The 15,587-nt window shown below is 34.7% G+C and overlaps 2 protein-coding genes across 2 annotated transcripts; both read right to left on the bottom strand.

Moving 5' to 3' along the window:
• Positions 1–5,593: 5,593 nt before the first annotated feature.
• On the bottom strand, positions 5,594–8,886 carry LOC142616658 (uncharacterized). Its single transcript, XM_075789463.1, has 11 exons — positions 8,770–8,886; positions 8,624–8,712; positions 8,299–8,515; positions 7,769–7,897; positions 7,505–7,664; positions 7,137–7,378; positions 6,814–7,035; positions 6,582–6,674; positions 6,381–6,488; positions 5,874–6,268; positions 5,594–5,735 (listed from the first exon to the last, which is right to left on the bottom strand). Exons 1-10 carry the CDS (start codon positions 8,884–8,886, stop codon positions 5,885–5,887), a joined length of 1,761 nt encoding a protein of 586 aa, XP_075645578.1. The 3' UTR covers positions 5,594–5,735; positions 5,874–5,884.
• Positions 8,887–9,884: 998 nt separating this feature from the next.
• Positions 9,885–11,860, bottom strand: LOC142616657 (uncharacterized). The gene is made up of 2 exons (XM_075789462.1): positions 9,999–11,860; positions 9,885–9,891 (listed from the first exon to the last, which is right to left on the bottom strand). The coding sequence occupies exons 1-2, from the start codon at positions 11,858–11,860 to the stop codon at positions 9,885–9,887; spliced, it is 1,869 nt and encodes a 622-aa protein (XP_075645577.1).
• Positions 11,861–15,587: the final 3,727 nt, after the last annotated feature.

Here is a 15,587-nt window from a genome sequence, read left to right as displayed (position 1 = left end):
TCCCTTTCCTTGCTGCTAGTCTTCCTCTACCCTTTTGTATTCATCAATACGATCCATGAGGTGACGTACGCTGCGGACGGGCTTTTTGGTCAAAGACTTTCTCAAGTCGTGATCAGTAGGAAGACCTACCTTAAAGGTATTGAGCGCCACCTCATCAAAGTCACCATCTATTTCATTAAACATCTTCCAGTACCGGTTGGAATATGCTTTCAACGTCTCCCCTTCCCTCATGGTCATGGATAGCAGCGAGTCCAATGGCCGAGGTACTCTGCTACACGTAATGAACCGCGAAGCGAATGTTCTAGTAAGCTCCCCAAACGAACCTATAGACCCCGATTTAAGGCCGTTGAACCACCTCATAGCAACAGGTCCCAAGCTAGAGGGGAAAACTTTACACATCAGGGTCTCGTTGTGAGAGTGCACCGCCATCCTCTGGTTAAAGTGACTCACGTGCTCCACTGGATCAGTCCGGCCATTGTAGATGGTGAAGGTGGGCTGGGTAAACCTCCTGGGGAGCCTCCCCTTCTCAATCCTCCGTGAGAATGGAGATTTGGAGAGTTGGTGCAACGCCCGGCTCATAGCATCGTTCCCCAAGCCCCTGGAAGGAAGTTTCTTGCGTCTGCGAGCTGGCTGGTCGTCCTCCTCACAAGAGGACATTGCGCTGGGGGGTGAGCATGACCTTGAGCTGTAACTACCTCCCCGAACCTCCTTTGAGGAAGGATTAGATGAGGACGGTGAAGACCTACGTCTAGCGCGGCGTAGCTTTCTTTTCAAACGATTAATCTCCTTCTGCATGGCTTTAGCACCATCCTCGTGGGTGGTGCTACCCCCACCATGAGTATAGCTAGCCCTGGGGTATTTTGTATGAACACTTCCCTCACGATCCCTTCGACGCTCAAGACGTTCGAAAAGATCCTCCGGTTGTGATCCCTGTGATTCTGCATGGTCAGAACCTAAGCCTGCCATAGTATCCCTGCTCCTTCTAGACTAGATTTCCAACAGTCGGCGCCAATTGTAAGTGCACAATTGCACCTGGACCCAAAGACAGCTACGGGCTCAGGCCCAATGAGCCTTAAACAATAAAATTTGTAGAGTGTGGGCTTTCAAATCTAGGTTAGAGGTACTGAGAACTTGATAACAGGCTAAGAGTTACAAATACTTGTAAATAACAAATGATAACTGCAAATAGACCTCCTCGGACGTAAGCCGAGGACTTTTCTGTATTATTTCTCTTTCTTTCTTAAAGGTTACAATTCTTCCTCCCCTTTTTCTTTACTTCTTGCCCCCTTAAATACTTCTTTTCCTGATACTTTATCCACGTGTTGCTCCAACCCCCTCCCCCTAGATATTTCTTTTCTTAGTGCCTTTGAATAGTGACCAGAAGTTTCAGTTCCACTGTTCAGGGATCACTTCCCCATTAATGCGGCCAGGGAGGTAGGTGTAGAGTTCTTAATGTGGAGGTGGCAGCCTTTGCTTTTGGTGTTTCTCAAATATCGGTGTATCTAGGACATTCAAGGGTTCCCCCTTGTAACCATTAGTTTTCACAGAGTTGTGCCTTGACCTTTATAATGAAGTTCCAAGTTCTCCTGGGTCTGTCCGAGGAGAAAATCACCCTCGGATGTGTCATCGAACCCTCGGCGTATGGGCCGATTCGCAGTACTAACAAATTCTCAGCTCAAGAGCAGGTCGGCCCTCCTTGCTATAGCCCAAAGGCCCATATGCCCACTTGGGTCCTTTTACTCCCCACATTGGTGATATTTGGTGATCCAATGATATTTGTCGTCTAAAAAGAACAATAAATTATTTAATACTAACAAAATCAATGCTAATTTGATATATTAAATAAATAACTTAATGAATTAATACTAACCAAACTAATGTTTATTTCATATAAATAATCAAATATAATTCGTTAAACCATAAAAAATGATTTTTGAAGACATTTTGAAAATGAAAACTTCACAAGTTTTCGAAAAGTGTCACTTTTGAATTTTAAAAAGGAAATTGCGTTTTTGAAAAAGGAAATTATTATTTGAATATTTGAAAGAGAGAGAGTATTCTCTTAGATATTTTAAAAATTGCATGAATTTTTCTCTTCGAGATGATATTCTCAAAAGGGACCCAAATAATGATAAAACTTTTTTAATGAAAAGTTGTTTTAATTTATGAGAATGTTGCCGGAAATTATTTCGGAAAATGTTTTCGAAAGATAATGTGGATCAAGCCACCATTTGATGTAGGAAAATGGGATTTAAAATACTAGTTAAAAAAACCCATTACAAGATAATTGCAATAACAACAATCACAAAGGTAATAATAACATGCTAGTAAACATTAATCTAAAAAATGAGAATCAAATAAAGTAGCCAACATTATAAATTCCACATGCATATAAATAAATAAATAAATATATATATATATATATATATATATATATATATATATATATATATATGTATGATATTCCAATGCATCCAAGCATGTAATTATACGCTTATTCCAAACAGAAAATCAGTTCAGTCATTCTAACATCCAAACATGTTAATCATGCTTATTCCAACGTAATATCTCGTTAGAATTTTCTCCATTGAATAATCTTTGTGTTTAAATTTACTTTTCGCTATATCTTAGATTTGAATTTCTTTTTTTTTTTTTTTTTGGAGAAACAAACACACACATACAAAAGAAAGAAAAATGGGTTCTAATACAAATGCATATCACAATTTTACTCAAAAGTCATGATAACTTTTAAAGGAGGATGGAGTAAGTTACACTACATACAACACATTATTAATTGGACCAGTTCAATTGGATTAATTAACAACTTGGCTAATTAAACTAAATTGGGGTCTAAACATTTTTTTTACAACACTTACTACATCCTAAGCGTACTCAAAAGATCATGGACCATGAATTACATGTACAACGCTAAAAAAGTACGAATACATTACATCTTGTTCTTATAATTTTCTTGTTCTTTATATTGTCTCTTTTTTATTCTATGTCCAAGAATATCAAAATGTTGACTTAACCAAGTTAATCCCTCAGGCCAATGATCCACTTCCTACCCCTTAGGTTGCCGCCATTGCCTTCTAGCTCGTTGGCCCCTTTGGCTCATCTAGATAAGGGTGAGGAGGTAGATCCTCTAATCAACCTTGTATCGCCTTTTGACCCTCTAACAAAGTTTGAGCATGCCCTAGAACATCTTGAGATGATTTTGCAAAAGATGGACTTTACACTAAGTTGGACCTCTTAGGTAATTACATAAAAAAAATAATATTATCTACGACAAAAAAAAAAGAAAAAAAAAAAAAGAACGCCTTATGTCTTTGACTAAATTTTCCTTTTATGACTTCTATAAATTATCATACTTGTTTTATAGTTTTTCACATCCTGTTTTCCAAGTTTCTAACTTTTACCAAGGACTATTAATTTTAACAAACCTCATAGCCAAGTGGTGTGTAATTAACTTAGTAGTACAATTTTTTCTCTTTTATTAAGAGAATTATTGTTCAAATTGACTTTCCATTATTATTACAGTTGTATTATTTTAAAATAAAAAAAAATCCTTATCCTTACAATAAATTTTGCATGCGTTAACTTGAGTAGTTATTTATTTATTTATTTTTAATAAAAAGATATAGTGGAGGAGGGGAAGGTGGGGTTAAGTATCTAATTACTTCAATAATACTAACTTGCCACACCTATGATACACATTCATTCACATTAGAACCTATCATGTGTGGCGAGAATTTCTCTTATGGGACAGACTCAAGTCCTATTTCTCTTCTTTTCACATAAAGACTGAAAGAAAGTGAAGACACGAAGCAAGTCATTCCTAACAACTGCAAGATTTTGACGTGTGGCCCTTCATATCTTAACTCTTTTCACTGGCTCTTCAGGAAAAATCATACACAGGAAAAGTATTCAGTCCTTGATGCTAATGAACTAATTAATGGCAAGTTGGTGAGATAGTTGTATGTTTGTGATTGTGAGAATGACGCAATCGCTATTACGTGTTTAATAACTTTAATGCTTTACTTGTTTGAGAGAGAGTGATCTGGGATCACTTGATAAATAGGATGAAGTGTGTAATAATGAAAAGAGAAATATTAACAAATGCCTTAAGGACATTGAATTATGAACTATTTTTAGAAATATTTTATAAAAAAATGATAAAATAATTAATTTTATTGACATCTTTTTATATTTATCATAGAAGCAATATATAAAATTTTCTATTATAGTTTATTAAAAATTGACAAATAACACCTATTAATGTGACCCTTAACTAAATTACAAATTTTTTCTTCGATGAGTGAGTTCTAGCTATGAGGAGAGAGAGACTCAGAGCTTCCTTAGACATAATTTCTTGCCGATTGTTCTGTTTCTTGGGGTTAAGTATTCATGCATTTTTCTTTCAAATAAAACTTGAACCTGCTCCATCCCTTCACTTTATTTTTTTGTTCAAATAGAGCCAAAAAAAGAAGGGTAAAAGTAGATATAGAATTATATATAAAAAACAACATATATCACCTCAATTTAATAAAGGACAAAGTTAACAAATGTCTTAAGTGTATTATTTTAGTAATTATTTTTAAAAACTTTATATGGAAAAAAAAAGTAATAGATTTTTATTACAGCTTTTTATATATATTTTTTAAAAGTTATATTAAAATTTGTAAAATATTAAAGTCATAAACTATTGATATGCTAAGTGATTATTAGTAAGTAAAAAAATTATGTTAATGATGGGGCTAAATGAAAACCAATAAGAATTTATCAGATCAATAATTTGTAAAATAATTTATTCCTATAGCATTAATCTTAAAAGTTTCCTAAAATTTGAGTAATTTTGTTTTAGTTTTCACAACACAAGGGCGAGTTTCTTGGGGCCACCTAGCAAGTTATCAATTATGTTCCCTAAGTCCTAGTTGTACTCATGCTACAACAAAATGTATTTTCAGTGACGAAAAAATTCGTCACTAAAATTCCAGTATTTCGTCACTAAGAACCTCTAGTGACGAAATTCATTTCGTCGCTGAAACCCCGTCACTAAAAGTCTTGGTGACGAAAAATTTCGTCACTAAAAGTCCGATTTGATTTTTTTTTTTTTAACTTTTAGAGACGAAAATATTTCGTCACTAAATGTTTTCCTCACTAAAAACACCATTCAGTGACGAAAATATTTCGTCACTAAAAACACTTTAGTTTATTAAATCATATTTAGTAACGAATAATTTCGTCACTAAAACTATTTATTGGGTACATATAGTGACGAAAAAGTTCGTCACTAAAATTATTTTTAAGAAAATCCATGCACATATAGTGATGAAAATTTTTGTCACTAAAACTATTTCTTACAAAATTTTGTTACATTTAGTGACGAAATATTTCGTCACTAAAACTTATTTTCTGTTTTTATTTTTTTCATGGTTTTGATATTAACCTGTAACCTGTTATTACATTACTAAAACCTCACATTTGAATAATACATTTATTTCAACAACACATTTATAAAAAAAGATCCATACATTCCACAAGTAAAAAATAAAACAAATATCTAATTCAAACTCCTTCCATACAATAATTGTTTTCAACATATAAAATAACTCAAGATGTTTTATAACAATATAAAAAGTGTAGCATAATATAATTAGAACAAACGGAAGATGTCCTCATATGTCTTCAAGTAATGCCAAAAGTAAATCTCCTTAAAACCACCAATAAGAAATCTGCACAAATATAAAACCAATACTACATTAAAATCATAAAGTGAAAACATTAATTATGTTAGGAGAAACATTTCTAATAATACATTAAGAGTAGTCACACCATGTAATGTGGGTCAATTGCTAGAAGAAAGTACTAACCAAAACATGTTTTAACTTGAAGTTGAATCACCCCCATAGGTAAGAGCGTCATCATAACCATTTCTCCTTAAAAAGTTAAGAATATTCTTTTGGACCTCTTCTTGCTTAGCTCGTGCCTCTTGGTCCCTAGCTCGTGCCTCTTGGTCCCTAGCTCGCTCCTCTTGGTCCCTAGCTCTTGCCTCTTTGAGCTCAATGATCTCATTTTCTAACCATTGAATATACTCCACCGAGGAATTAGATGAGGCGGTGGTTACTAGAGAAGAGGAAGGTCTCATGCCAAGTCCTTTTACAATACCGGACTTCTTCTTAAAAACCAAGTTTGAGATCTCCTCTTGTGTAAGGGGAATTGCATTAGGATCTTGACAATGATCCTCTTGCACTTTGAGAATATTTTCCTATCATTTGAAAAAGAGAAACAAACAAACAATCACAACGTTAATAATACATATGTTATAGTTTTACAATCATGATAGAGATGGAATGATAAGGATGGAATGATATACATACGTATGTCGCTTCATCCTCATGGTGTATCCACATATTAGTATTTGGATTGAAATGAACATCTTTGAAAATTTTTGCCAATTCAGGAACTTGACCATCATTACTATTTGTCTGATTAATTAACATTCAAGTGTTAGATAGTTATGCTTAATTAATCACAACATGTAATATACTAAAGTTTAAGAAAAATGAAAAAATACGCACCTCCTCATCAACCCTAACAGCAAGTGCCTTTGTCCCGCATCTATGTTTGCCTGAAGTTTTCTTCCTATTTTCAGAGTTCTTTATTGATTTTTCCTAATAAACAACATTCAAGATATCTATTAGATCATGAATAAAACAGTATATATTTACTTTATCTAAGTATTAATCTAATTAGTTTACAACATAATATAGTAAACATTGGATAATAATAATATATGCATAAATAATTTACCAGCCAATCCTTATTGGTCCATCTCTTATCAATTAGTTCAGTCCACAACTCAAGTTTGGCATTCTTTGGCGGGTGGCTTCTTGCATAGTCAGCACCATGAGATTGTACGAGCTTTTTATAAGCTTGATGCAACTTGTAGGAGCTAGAACTCAATAATCTTCCACATTTTGTATTTAATGTTTTCGTTACCAAGTTGGAATCCCCTAGTAGCTCAAACTGATCCTGTAAAATGAAGTGTATATGTATTATAAAAATACTATTATATGAATTTAATATGCTTAATGAAAACAAAGACGAGTTAGACGTTATCAATGTAAATTTACCGCGATATTTTGAAGCACCACATCTCTAGTAGCAGCATCAACATTTTTCCAATTTTTCACGTTGTAACTGGACAAATTACTTCGCACTTGTAAACCAATTTGATTGACAAGCTTGCACGCATTCTTCCCAACAGGAGCATCATATTCTGCAGCTATACGTACTGGCAACTTACCATTTTTTTCAACAAGTGCCCGTACTGCTATACCACGTGTTGTTCCACGGGTATTTCTGCTAGCAGATCCTATTTAAACATTATTAATGTTAAGAAATTACACATTCCATGTATATTATAACTAAATTAAGTGAAGTATAATCTCAATAGTAAAAACAGGGTGCAGTTGTAATTAAGTATGTTCTATGTAATTACCAGTTGTGCTAGTTAATGCGCCAGTAGTCTGCGCCTCCGCACTAGAAGAACTTTGGATGGGAGGATCTGCTTTAGGAGGTTTTTCCGTAGATTGGACCGTAGATTGAATCACAGGGATAGATGCCTCACCTCGTGAGCGTGTAAGTCGTCCTGGTGCCATCTGTAACTAACAAACATACATATAATGGAACAACAAAGTTATTACAAGTAATGGAATAATAAAATTATTATCATCTATTGTATCCTATGGAACATCTATTGTACCTTATGGATTACAGAATTAGATGACTCATCATTATTGTCATCGTCACCAATAGGTGGTACATAATCATCATCTACCACAACACTAGCTCTACTTCTTTTCCCTTTTGCACAATTGGACTGAGCAGTATCCTTTAGAGAAGTTGAGATGTGCTTCAATTCCAAAGCATCAATTCTCTATTGGTTTTGCCTCATTTTATCCAATCTTGCCATCTCATACCTCGGTATGTTATGAGTGTATTTGGCCTTTTTGGGCATTTTTTGAAACTATGCATTTTTCAAAATAAGTACAAAACAAGTGCAAAATAATTGCAAAATTTGAAACTATCCATATCAAGCAATTCACAAGTGCAAAATTTGAACACAATTACTACTAACTCAACACAACAAATGGTCACATCAATATCCATATCAAGTTCAAGATAAGTACAAAACAATTGCTACTTAGACAAGCATAAAACTTTATGATAAGCACACAACATTTAAGACAATTGTTATGAAATCTACATATCATAATCCATATCAAGATCAACATCAGGTATGTCATGCTCTTCATTTTGATTAGCATCTCTTGAAGTTCCACCTTCAAGAACAATCTTAGTTTCAACATCACCCATACAATAGTCAATAATATTGTCCTCAACATTGATGGAGACAACATCAACAATCGCTTCTTGTTGAAATGCGTCACTATCTTCTGTATTATCATTGGATTCTCCACCCCCGACTTCCGGGACATCAAACACTCCCCTATGTTGGATGGATTGCACAATTTTTCAAGGTTCACCCAATTTGGTATCTTGAAGGTAAAAAACTTGTCTCGCTTGACTAGGAAGTATAAAAGGGTCATTTTCATACCACCGACTTGTAACATCAATGCTTGTGCAGTGTGCATCGGTTCTTATCATTCTCCTTCGACCATTGGTACCAGTATTGTACCATTCACACTGGAACAAAACAACTTTATGGCGAAACACATACTCCAATTCCCAAATTTTGCATACATGACCATAGAAGTCGAGCATTTCTCCCTCATGGTCCCCTTCGGTACATACACCACTGTTTTGGGTTACACGACGATTGTCTAGGTCCCTTGTATGGAATTTTACACCATTGACCATACAAACTGTGTACTCCTTCACATGCGGCTTAGGACCATTTGCTAATGACCATAACTCTTTAGTAGCTTCTGGTGACTCGTTAACCTTCAGTCTATTAATCTATAATGACATACAACAAGTGATATTAATTAATAAGTAATGACGAAACTATTTAAATGTTTAATTTTTATTAGTGTGTGATTAAATTTCAAATGTCTTACACGTTCTCTAAACCACTTGGGAAACTCTTGTCGTTGGATTTGAGTTATGGCTTCTCCAGTAGGATTATGCAATGTACTTTTGTGTTCACTGTTAAAAATAAGGTGATTTATTTTCAGCTAAGCATTGCAGATAATATTCAAAACTTAATCAAACAATACATGCATATGAAATCACATACTTTAAATAAGGCTCTAGCTCAGGACTATTGTACAATAAGTACCAATGAGCAGTATCAAGCAATGCACGAGACAAGTTGCCATCATTCCGCCTACCACCTGTAGGTCGGGCACTCTGTGAAAAAACTATCAATCCTTCACTAGATTCACCAAAATCTTCATTTCTTTCTCTTCGATTATGCACAGTTTCGATCCCATCAATATACAAAGACCAGTTGTTAATACATTCTTTGAGAATGTAAGCCTCTGCAATCGAACCTTCTGGTCGAGCTCGATTCGAAATGTATCTTTTCAATTTTTCAAGGTACCTACGAGGAAAAAATACACACATTATGTGATTTTATACCACGTGGGAAAGATACAATTGATGGATGCATTAAAGGGTCTAATTACCTTTCAATTGGGTACATCCACCGATATTGTACCGGGCCTCCTAGAATTGCTTCTCGAGGCAAGTGAACAGCAAGGTGAACCATAACATCAAAGAATGCTGGAGGAAAGAACCTCTCAAACTTGCATAGTATAAGAACTATACGTTCTTCTAGTTTCTCCAATTCACTCCGCTTTAGGGTCCTTGAGCATAAGTCTTGAAAGAAGCTGCCTAACTCAAACAATACAATACTAATATCTTTATGTGCAAACCCTCGCAGCCCAATTGGAAGAATTCGTTGTAGTAGCACATGACAGTCGTGGCTTTTCAAACCAGATAATCTACCATTTTTTGCATTCACTGACCTTGATATGTTGGCTGCATAGCCATCTGGATACTTGATTGATTTCAAAAAGTCATAGAAACCATCCCTTTCATTTGGGCTTAATGAAAAAAAAGCCCGAGGCTTGTCATATGATCCATCAGAACGTTGTTTCAAATGCAACGTGTGCCTAAAGTTCATATTTTGCAAGTCTATCCGTGCCTTATCAGTATCCTTGTTTCTCCCCTCAATGCCCAACAAAGTTCCGTAAATACTCTCACTAATGTTCTTCTCCACATGCATGACATCAATGTTGTGCTTAAGCTTCTTATTCTTCCAGTATGGAAGCTTATACAAAATACTTACCTTTGACCAATTTGGCTCCCCAATGAGTTGTCTCTTCTTAGTACTTGGATGCTTTCCTAAAATTATATTTGGCATTCTATCTAACTGCTCTTGTATCTTTCCTACTTGTAACTCTAAAGATCTCTTCCGTTTCTCCGATAAACCATTATGCAGCTGACTATGTCTCCAACGATGTTCCATAGGCAAATAAGCTCGATGGTTAATGAATCCAATTTTACTTTCCAAAGCTTCTGAATATGGTTCATCGTTGCAAGTGTAACAAGAATGATAACCCTTTGTCCTCCACCCAGACACGTTACCAAATCCAGGATAATCATGTATTGTCCACAACAACGTTGCACGCATTTGAAAATGCTCTTTACTATAAGCATCATAAATTTCTACACCTTCTTCCCACAACTCCTTCAACTCGTCAACCAATGGTTTCAAGTAAGTATCAATCTCATTTCCTGGTTGATGGGGACCAGGAATAAGCAAGGACAACATAAAATATGGCTCCTTCATAACCAGCCAAGGCGGTAGATTATAGGGGATAAGTATGACAGGCCACATACTATAGTTGTTGTTCATATTCCCAAAAGGGTTAAATCCATCTGTAGCCAACCCCAACCTTACATTGCGAGGTTCGAGGGCAAAATCAGGATGTTGCAAATCAAACTCCTTCCACTCCTCACTATCAGCCGGATGCCTCATTATCCCATCATCCACTCGTTTGTTTATATACCATCTCATGTCCTTAGCTCTTTGGCCTGACATGTACAATCTCCTCAATCTCGGTGTCAACGGGAAGTAACGCAATACCTTATGAGGAATCTTTTTACCTTGGGCACGTGTATCCTTGTACCTAGGCGTCTCACACACCGGACATTTATCAAGGTTTTCATTTTCCTTCCAAAATAGTGCACAATCATTTTTGCATGCATCTATATGTTCATATGACATGCCCAAGTCACGTAATATCTTCTTTGCTTCATAAGTTGACCTTGGAACCAAGTTATCTTTTGGTAAAACCTTTGTCAACAATTCTAGCATCATATCAAGTCCCTTATTACTCAAGTTGGTCATTACCTTGACATTCAACATCTCAATAACAAACTTCAAGATATTATAATCAGTGCAACCCGGATACAACTCACGCTTTGCATCTTCCTCAAGTTTATCAAAATGACGCACCTCCTCATCTTCGGTTGCATTTCTTGGTTCCCCTCTAATTCGATCACCTACTAAGGCATCGATACCACCCATATGATCACCATCCGACATTTCATTATCATGAATGTTCTCGTTCAATACACGAGGTTCTCCATGATTATAGCAATTAACGTAGGATTGCATAATCCCACGATGACACAAATGGATACGCACAATTTGAAGAGATTGTTGATAGCAATTCACGCAGTGAATACACGGACATGGAATATTACCACTCAAGTCCAAAACTGATCTTGCAAAATTAATAAATGTATTGACTCCTTCAATATATGGACGACTTAATCTGCCATCAGGTGTCTTAGCCATTGGCATCCAACTTTTATCCATGTTTGACTACAATAAGATAAATGCTACTTTAGTAAAATAAGAATAACTCATGCATAATGTATTCTAACATCTAAGACTATAAGCTACTTAGATAAAGTTCTATCTTATTCATTAATGCACAAGTATTGAAATCAAATAAAATACTATTCATCTAAGTCTAATCAACAATACTCATTCATATTTGCAAGAAATGAAAAACACTCCCAATATTAGTTTAACCCACCTTATAACACCATGCAAGCCACCCGCTTGCTCCAACACAACATACCACCACAAAACCAATCACAAATATCACAAGTATAGAATTTTACAAATATTGAAATCAAATAAAATACTATTCATCACATCTAATCAACAATACTCATTAACATTTGCAAGAAATGAAAAACACTCCCAATATTAGTTTAACCCACCTTATAACACCATGCAAGCCACCCGCTTGCTCCAACACAACATACCACCACAAAACCAATCACAAACATCACAAGTATAGAGTTTTACAAGTATTTAAATCAAATAAAATACTATTTATCACATCTAATCAACAATACTCATTAACATTTGCAAGAAATGAAAAACACTCCCAATATTAGTTTAACCCACCTTATAACACCATGCAAGCCACCCGCTTGCTCCAACACAACATACCACCACAAATCCAATTTCCAACATCACACGTATAAAGTTTTATAAGGTTTTCTACTAAAATTTACTTACTTTGCTCAAGCTAAGCTTACAACTTTTAGAAAAAATCCAAAGTTATTGCAAACAATGTGTATTTAACCTGCAAAAGAAAAGTTAAATTTATAAGTACTTCAATCTTGAAAATGATCCTCTCATAATAAAAAGAAACGAAGGCACTAGGCCAGGAGTGATGAATCACTAGTTTTTGCCAAAGGGACATTTTTCACAGCCAAACAGAGCATAACAGAAAACAGAACCCCTATATTGAAACAAGCAGTGCAAATATTTTTCTGGGTAATCAAACAACTTCTTCCATGCAAGTAGCTATTATAAATTACTGAAGAAACAAAATACCAAAAATCACACACCTCAATCATATACCTTAAACAGTGCTAAATCAACACCCAAAATTTTATTTGGGTGTGTTTGTGTTTATATGTATATATGGGTTAAGAAATTGTGTATATTACAACACACACCATTGCATGTTTGATATAAATCTAAAATTCTTAACATGGAAACACTGGGCCATCACAGTACTTTCAGTTTCAACAGTTCCAAAAGGGGTACATTGTATTGAAATTGGGTATGTATATGTGAATGCAATGAGGTTAATCAATTGGGCAATGGCAGATTCAAGATCTAATTAATCAAAAAGCTATTTATTGCTAGAGATCCCATAATTCATAAAAAAATTTCACTTCAAATTAGAAAAGAAAAAAATGGAATTAAAATCAAAATGAAAACACTGAGAGTGAACCCACTATTTTTCTTATAAAAAAAAAAACACATATTGGTTTTGTTATTATATTTTAGAAGAAGAATCATCTTGTTGAACTAATTTTAGATCAAGCAGAAAAATTAACATCAAGCATTTAGAAACAAAAATTAACAAAAAAAATTAACTCAAAAAGGAAAAAAAGAAAAAGAAAAATACCTGGAAGCGTTGTGACTGAAGCGTCACCGGAAGCGTCGCCAGATGGTCCGAACTGAAGCGTCGCCGGCGATTGGGAGCTGAAGCGTCGCCGGTGTCTGAATCGTCGCGATGGACACCAAATTGGCGACGAATGGGAACCGTCGCCAGTAGAAACCGCCGATAGGAAGCTTCGCCGGTAGAACTGAAGCGTCGCCGATCTGAAAGAACTGAAGCGTCGCCGATCTGAAAGAACTGAAGCGTCGCCGATCTGAAAGAACTGAAGCGTCGCCGATCCGTTAGAACTGAAGCGTCGCCGATAGAACTGAAGCGTCGCCAATCCAACTGTAGCGTCGCCGATCCTTCAGTCGCCGATCCGATAGAATTGAAGCGTCGCCGTCGCCGATAGAACCGTCGCCGTCGCCGATAGGAACCTTCGCCATCGCCGATAGGAACCGTCGCCGTCGCCGTCGCTGATTGTGTGTTGATCTGATGGTTCAGTGTTTTTGGTCTGAAGGTTCTTGTGTTGGAGGCTTTTGGGAGCTGAAATAAGAGGTTCTTGTGTTTTTGCTAGAGAAATGACAAAATAAGAGGCTTAAGTGATCTAATATCCTTAGGTCTTTAGCGACGAACCTTTTCTGTCGCTAATGCCTATTTCGTCGTCGCTAAAGGTATCAAGTTTTTATGCTTTGTTAAGGTTTTTAGTGACGAAATTCATATTTCGTCACTAAAGCATACTTTTAGTGACAAATTGTGATTTCATCACTAAAAATATGTAAGTGCAAAACCTACAGTGACGAAATATTTCGTCACTAAAAATTTCAACTTTTAGTGACGAAATATTTCGTCACTATAGATTAATTAAACTCGCGCCAAAGTTTCCCTCCCTTGGCGCCCATTTTTCAGATCACAATAGTGACGAAATTTATTTTTCGTCACTAAATGTTATAATTTTTTTCAGCTTTAGTGACGAAATGCATATTTCGTCACTAAAGCTGTATTTTTAGCGACGAAAAATATTTCCTCACTAATTTTCATCACTAAAAATACATTTTGTTGTAGTGTCAAAACTTTGGTCAATTCCATGGGATTTGGCATATTTAAGTTGTTTCCCATCTCCAATATGTTTTGGTCAAATATTATATTTATATAAATTGTTTCTTTCTGTCCTACCATTTTAAAATATACTAAAATGCAGTTTTCTTTGAAAAATCAATATCTCTCATAAATTACAACTTTTTCGCTTACTATTTATACTTTATTTAAAAAATCAATATCTCTCTTTTATTAGAGTTTATATTAAAGATGATAGTTTGAAAATTTTGATTACTTTATTTATAAGATAATGAATCAAATGATATTCCTCTAAAAACTTGGATTTTCTACACAAAATGAACCATATATTTGATTGAGTTAATTATTTTTTCTAAACGGAATCAACAAAGAAGTAGATCGATATTTTGAATCTCATGTTTTACTATTTATTATTAAACTTCAACATTTTATCTTTTATATTATAATCATTATTTTTTCCTTAATCTATTAATATTTTTTTTTTTAAATTGAAGGATTAGATATTAATGTCACATAATATGTAATATGGTATATTAGATTTTAAATAATTGATCCAAAGTAAATTATTTAGAATAAGCAAAAGCTAGTAGGAGTTTTCCATGGTTTACAAAGAGGCAATGACTCCTACATGAGTAGAAATTGTTGGGTACACATGCATAAGTAAAGTTCTATATTAAATAAGAGTGAGTGATTAATATAATATAATGAAAAATGCTAACAGATGCCCTTAGGACAATGATTAACAATCCATTTAAAAAAAGTTTTATGGGAAAAGAAGAAAAAAAAAACAATTATTTTGACAACTTTTTTCATTTCCTATGAAAGTGGTTTCAAAACTTTCCTATAATTAACCCCAAAGTTTTTTTGTTTGTTTGTTTGTTTGTTTGTTTGTTTTTTTTTTTTTTTTTTTTTTTGTAAGAAACAAACACATACACACACACAAGGAAGAGAGAAAGGAGTTCTAAATTCTAATACAAAGGCACACCACAACTCAACTAAAAAACCATGATAACTTTTAAGAGAGAACGAGACAAACTTATTTGCTAAAGCATTTAG

The sequence above is a fragment of the Castanea sativa genome, chromosome 11, assembly GCF_040712315.1.
Source record: "Castanea sativa cultivar Marrone di Chiusa Pesio chromosome 11, ASM4071231v1".
Taxonomy (NCBI): Eukaryota; Viridiplantae; Streptophyta; class Magnoliopsida; order Fagales; family Fagaceae; genus Castanea; species Castanea sativa.
Note: the sequence above shows the minus strand (reverse complement) of the source record. Positions and strands in the feature narration are given on the sequence as shown.

What these genes read in the sequence shown, in the direction of transcription:
- LOC142616658 (XM_075789463.1), bottom strand. Translation starts at nt 8,886, where the DNA reads ATGGTCAATGGTGTAAAATTCCATACAAGGGACCTAGACAATCGTCGT. An exon ending in ATTGATGTTACAAGTCGGTG is followed by an intron (nt 8,516 to 8,623) that starts GTATGAAAATGA and finishes CATCCAACATAG; the next exon opens with GGGAGTGTTTGATGTCCCGG. An exon ending in GGACCAATAAGGATTGGCTG is followed by an intron (nt 6,675 to 6,813) that starts GTAAATTATTTA and finishes GTTGTTTATTAG; the next exon opens with GAAAAATCAATAAAGAACTC.
- LOC142616657 (XM_075789462.1), bottom strand. Translation starts at nt 11,860, where the DNA reads ATGGATAAAAGTTGGATGCCAATGGCTAAGACACCTGATGGCAGATTA.